This window comes from Mus caroli, chromosome 19, assembly GCF_900094665.2.
Source record: "Mus caroli chromosome 19, CAROLI_EIJ_v1.1, whole genome shotgun sequence".
Lineage (NCBI taxonomy): Eukaryota > Metazoa > Chordata > Mammalia > Rodentia > Muridae > Mus > Mus caroli.
In genome coordinates, this window is record NC_034588.1 from 14,062,470 (window position 1) to 14,068,565 (window position 6,096).

A 6,096-nucleotide genomic window follows, 5' to 3' on the forward strand; every position below is an offset into this window, starting at 1 on the left:
AGCTGAGACGAAAGGATGGACCATCCAGAGACTGCCCCACTTGGGGATCCATCCCATAAACAACCACCAAACACAGATACTATGGCAGATGCCACCAAGAGCTTGCGGACAGGAGCCTGATATAGCTGTCTCCTGAGGGGCTCTGCCAGTGGCTGGCAACTACAGAAGTGGATGCTACAATCATCCATTGGACGGAGAACAGGGTCACCAAAGAAGGAGCTAGAGAAAGTACCCAAGGAGATGAAGAGATTTGAAGCCCCATAGAAGGAACATCAATATAAACTAACCAGTACCCCCAGAGCTTCTTGGTACTAAACCACCAATCAAAAAAAAACACATGGTGGAACTTATGGCTCTAGCTGTATATGTAGCAGAGGATGGCCTAGTCTGTCATCAATGGGAGGAGAGGCCCTAGGTCCTGTGAAGGATCTATGCCCCAGTATAGGGGAATGCCAGGACCAGGAATGGGAGTGGGAGGGTTGGGGAGCAAGGGGAGGGGGAGGGAATAGGGGATTTTCGGAGGGGAAACCAGGAAAGGGGATAACATTTGAAATGTAAATAAAGAAAATATCTCATAAAATAAAATACTCAGCTTTATGCTCAAGGATCTTATGATTTCAATTATAAAATAACTATTAGTAAAACATCTAGGCACAGGAATACAGTATTTAATTTTAAATAAATAATTATATAGTCATACCTTAATAAGTTGTAAAACATTGTTATAGGTACTATTCAAATTTGGTGCATTTTTTTCAACCTATCCAAAAAGAAAATGTATCAGTTAGGACATGTTAGAAATGCATGTAATCTATACCTACAATTGCTTGATAGGTGTAAAATTCTCAAGATTTGTACACTATACATACATTAATCATAAGTGTCAGTGAATATTATGCTTTATACTTAGTGCTATAGATATGTATATCATATACATATACTATAAATATGCACGCACAATATATGTGTATGTATGTATGTGTATGTATGTATATATATATGTATATGCAAATTAAATGGATTACTATTCAAAAAGAATAAATTGTGCCTTTTTCAAAATTATCAGTTTGCAAGCCACTTTATATGTGTATATATATCCATTTAATATGCATATGATACAATTGTTTTATTTATATTCTTTAGATTTTGTGTATTCTAAAACCTGATACAATTTTAATAGCAAAAAATTTTTTTAAATCTCCACTAATAATAGAAAGAAAAATTGTTTTAAATACAATAAAATTATCTTGGCAAAATTCATTTCAAAATAACTATGAAAGCATCAGAAGGGCAAAATAAAGAATAATTCATAAATAGACCACAGCACATACAGAAGACTCATAAATTTTTTTAAAATAGTATTTATTTAATATATATTAGTATATTGTAGCTGTCTTCAGACACCCCAGAAGAGGGCATCAGATCCCATTACACATGGATGTGAGCCACTGTGATGGTTGTGGGGAATTGAACTCAGGATTCAGTTCTCTTAACCACAGAGCCATCTCTCCAGTCCCTACTCCCACCCCCTTTTTAAAAATATTAATATTCACAAAATTTTAAAACAGACATTATGAATCATCACAAAGGACACTTAAAAAGCAAGTAACTAGACAGTGGCAGAAATGAAGTAAATTCATCCTCCTGTACCGCACAATAAGGCATAAAGTCAACCTATAGGGCATTTTTTCTTGGAACACAGGGAACTTATTTTGCTGTATGAAGTATTTGTAAATCAAGACCACATGACAATAATGACAAAACAAAAAGAACCTTAGAGGAAGAGACAAGCTTATGTTAAGAGTGTGGATTAAGTACGCTAAATTTTGAATTTCAATAGCACATCCACATGCCTATGAGGTGAGATCAAAGCTACTTACCTTCATGAATTCCAATGTTAATAAATCTTCCATTGTGTTATCCAGGGTCGTGATCAAATAAACTGGTTTCTTGTTTTCATCTAAAAATAATTTAACAATTATTTCTTGGTGGGAAAATTAACTGAAGATAAATTAGTAATTATGATTGAAAATTATTTCCCTAGCTTCTCCTCAATAAGGAGAGTTTTTTAAACTCAAAAAAATTTCATTCTCCATACAATGTACTCTTCTCTTGTACTTTAACACTGGTCTTAAGCCTGTAACTAAAACAAGCAAGCTGTTAAAGAACCAACCTAATTTTTAGGGCATGAAGAATTCTAGTATTGAGTCATAACTATGCCTTGAAAGAAAACAGTGAGTATCACTGAAAACACTAGTTGTTGAGATGGATCAAAAAAAATATATTATTTTCTATATACCAGATAGAAATCAGTCTTAGCACTATAAAATAATTACTAGTTATATTTTTGATCCAGTTCAAAACTAAAAATCCTATGAGAACTCCTAGGCAAGAGGTATCTGTATAGCACTTAGAACGTCATTATCAAATACTTAGGGCTGTTGAAAATCAGCATCTCGAGACTTAAAGAACCACAAACTAATGACCATGTCTTGCAGAGAAAACAGAACAATGTGCATACAGTCCTTCAAACCTAAAAGCTTAAGAGTATATGAACCAGTTTTCTATTTGAGGTACTACTCACTACAGTTTCCAATCCTAAAGAAGAGCCACACTTCATTTACACATAAGTTTGGCATAACAGAACAGAATTTAACACCTTCTACATGTGACTAAGGGATAATTGTAGTATAATTACACAAATACAAATACACAACTGTGACAATCTACCACACTCAAGTTTGAGAGACTGAGAGATAACTGTAACACAGTCTACCTCACTCAAGTTCCCACATGCTGGAAAACAAGTAGACTGGGAAACTGTACCATGTATCATCTCTGACTTAATTTTAGGCTAAACCACTTAATTTGATATATGATTTTAAAAAAAAGCCAATGAACTTAGCAGATGTTACTCACCAAAGAAGTTAGGACAAACATGAAAGGATTCTCTGCATCATATGAAATCAGAAAAAAATCAAACTGCCATTACATACCTATTAGAAGGACTCAAGTCTGGACACTAACAAGATGTGACAAGGACAGAACAACAAGCACTCTTATTTATTACCAGCAGAAATGAAAAAGTGACATGAGCCCAGGAAGTGTTTGGAGATTCAGTACAAACGTTCTATACTTCACATATAATCTAGGGGCTATGCTCCTTAGTAGTTACCAAAGAAAGGCGCATCTTAGCTCTATTCCAAAGTTTGTATATAGATATTTATAGCATCTTTATTAATAACTGCCAAAACCCAGAAGAAATCAAAATGTTGTTTATGAAGTTAGTGGATAGGCAACCAATAATGTTTCTAGACAAAGGAGCATGATTTATTGATCAACAGAAAATTCCGTAGCAGGTGTGATGGTTTGTATATTCTGGAGGTGTGGCCTTGGTAGAATAGGTGTGACCTGGTTGGAATGGGTGTGTCACTGTGGGTGCGGGCTTAAAACTCTCACCCCAGTTGCCTGGAAGTCAGTCTTCCACTAGCAGCCTTTGGATGAGCCATGACAGCCTGGATGCTGCCCTGCTCCCACTTTGATGATAATGGACTGAACCTCTGAACCTGTAAGCCAGCCCCAATTAAATGTTGTTTTTTTTATAAGACTTGCCTTGGTCATGGTGTCTGTTCACAGCAGTAAAACCCTGACTAATACAGAAGTTAATCAAATTATGAAAATAATGTACATATTTTAATAGTCTTACCTAAATATTCTGGACATTTTAACCATAATTCTTTCAAAAAGGCACTTCCTTTCAAGTCAAATGTTCTAAACTCAGCTTCTGTCCCCAATCCTAAAGCACCCATCTCCAGCACAGGTAGCTCACAGTTTCCCACAAGGTGATAAAACTGAATGGACACCTGCAGGGGAAAGGCAAAGTACACAGGTCCATATGTGATAACAATATATAAATACACAAGATGTATTATGTAGTATATTACAAAATTTAATATTGATTTTATATCAACACACATATAAAGCATACTTACAGAATCATCATCAAAAACATGTACTGAAAAACTGCCCACAATATACCACTTAAACACTAATTCTTAAGTAAGATAGATCTTAAAAAAAAAAAAAAAAAAAAAAAGGGAAGAAAACCATACACCATATGCCTTGGGCAGTGTCTATTAGCAAGAAGACTATTTGAGTAAACGGTACAAAGTATAAATGACAATTCACATAGCCCACATTTAATGTAACTTACCTCTGCTACTTCAAATCTCATCCTGAGTTGAACAAGATTCATCACACAATCTTTCTTTTGTAATTTTTTCTGTCGAGTACATTTATCTCTACATGACATCTGAGGATACTCTTCCAAGGGACTACATGGTGCATCAAAAAATTCTTCCTCTGAGTCTAAATTTCATGAAATATTTTGTTTTAGTCAACAATAGAAATAACATATGCTTAAGATTTTTATAATTTTTCTGAAATAAATTTAAGCATTAAAATGCTATGGGTATATATTAAAAGTCCAACACAAAAGCTTAGAAAAAAGAATACAGAAATTACTTTTAAATAAATTTAACATTGCAAAGGACAAAATGTATAAAAATTATAAAATATTTTATATTTAGCTTAAAACCAATTTCTTTTTTTTGGGGGGGGGGCGGGGTCGAGACAGGGTTTCTCTGTATAGCCCTGGCTGTCCTGAAGCTCACTTTGTAGACCAGGCTGGCCTCGAGATCAGAAATCCGCCTGCCTCTGCCTCCCAAGTGCTGGGATTAAAGGCGTGCGCCACCATACCCGGCCTCAATTTCTTTTTTTAAATTAGATATTTTCTTTATTTACATTTCAAATGTTATCTCCTTTCCTAGTTTCCCCTCCGAAAATCCCCTATCCTCTCCACCCTCCCCCTGCTCCCCAACCCACCCACTCCTGCTTCCTGGCCCAGGCATTCCCCTATACTGGAGCATGGAACCTTCACAGGACCAAGGGCCTCTCCTCCCATTGATGACCGACTAGGTCATCCTCAGCTACATATGCAGCTAGAGCCATGAGTCTCTCTCCATGTGTTTTCTTTGGTTGGTGGTTTAGTCCCCGGGAGCTCTAGGGTTACTGTTTAGTTCATATTGTTCCTCCTAGGGGGTTGCAAACCCCTTCAGCTCTTTGGGTATTTTCTCTAGCTCCTTCATCGGGGACCATGTGCTCCGTTTAATGGATGACTGAAAACACATGAAACTCAAGAAGAAGGAAGACCAAAGTGTGGACACTTTGATTCTTCTTAGAAGGGGTAACAAAATACCCATGGAAGGAGTTATAGAGACCAAGTTGAGAGCAGAGACTGAAGGCATGACTATCCAGAAACTGTCCCACCTGGGGATCCATCCCATAAACAACCACAAAACCCAGACACTATCACAGATACTAACGAGCTTGCTGACAGAAGCCTGATATAGCTGTCTCCTGAGAGGCACTGCCAGTGCCTGTGTGATAGAAAAGTGGATGCTCACAGTCATCCATTAAAACCAACTTCTTAAGAGTCATTTTTATTTATTTTATGCATATGTATCTGTTGGCAGGCATATGAATGAAGGGAGTGGATAAAGGCCACAGACTCCCTTGAGCTGAGTGCTACGAACTGAACTATGATCCTATGCAAGCACAGAACGAACTCTTAACTAATGAGCTATCTCTTCCAACTCAAAAAAAAAAATCAACTTTTAAAAAAGCATTAGTATATTTCAAAGTTAGATAAAAAATGTTTATAGCAGAAAACAATACCTGTGATTGTGTACAATATGAATACTAAAAGTAATAAGCTACCATGCTCACTGAACTTGGAAAGTATAATAGAACTTAGTTTAAAACTCTGCAATATTAGCACAGAGCCCAGGGCCAGAAATGTTAATAAAGCACCCCTTTGACTGCAGCTTGATTTAGTGTCATTTAAGTTGTGTGTAACTAGCCATAATCTGAAAATACTACATGAAAAATCGAGCTAATCAACTACTTAAGAAATCAAAACCGTTTTTAGGCAGGACCTGAGAGTGCATTAGTTAGGGAAGCAGAAACCGGCCTGAGTAGGGCCACAGGCCTCATCCGGCCAGACCAGCAACGGGATAGCTAGAGCGCAGGGTCGGC

General features: G+C 36.7%; 1 protein-coding gene across 3 annotated transcripts in view; it reads right to left on the bottom strand.

The window, feature by feature from the left end:
• The window catches only part of Vps13a (vacuolar protein sorting 13 homolog A), a 168,703-nt gene that overhangs the window by 92,514 nt on the left and 70,093 nt on the right, over positions 1 to 6,096 (bottom strand). For all 3 annotated transcript variants that reach the window (XM_021151796.1, XM_021151798.2, XM_021151797.1), the window contains exons 25-28: positions 4,214 to 4,368; positions 3,707 to 3,863; positions 1,881 to 1,960; positions 701 to 760 (exon numbers count right to left, since the gene is read on the bottom strand). In XM_021151796.1, the coding sequence (XP_021007455.1) occupies positions 701 to 760; positions 1,881 to 1,960; positions 3,707 to 3,863; positions 4,214 to 4,368 (452 nt within the window). The remainder of the gene's footprint in view (positions 1 to 700; positions 761 to 1,880; positions 1,961 to 3,706; positions 3,864 to 4,213; positions 4,369 to 6,096) is intronic.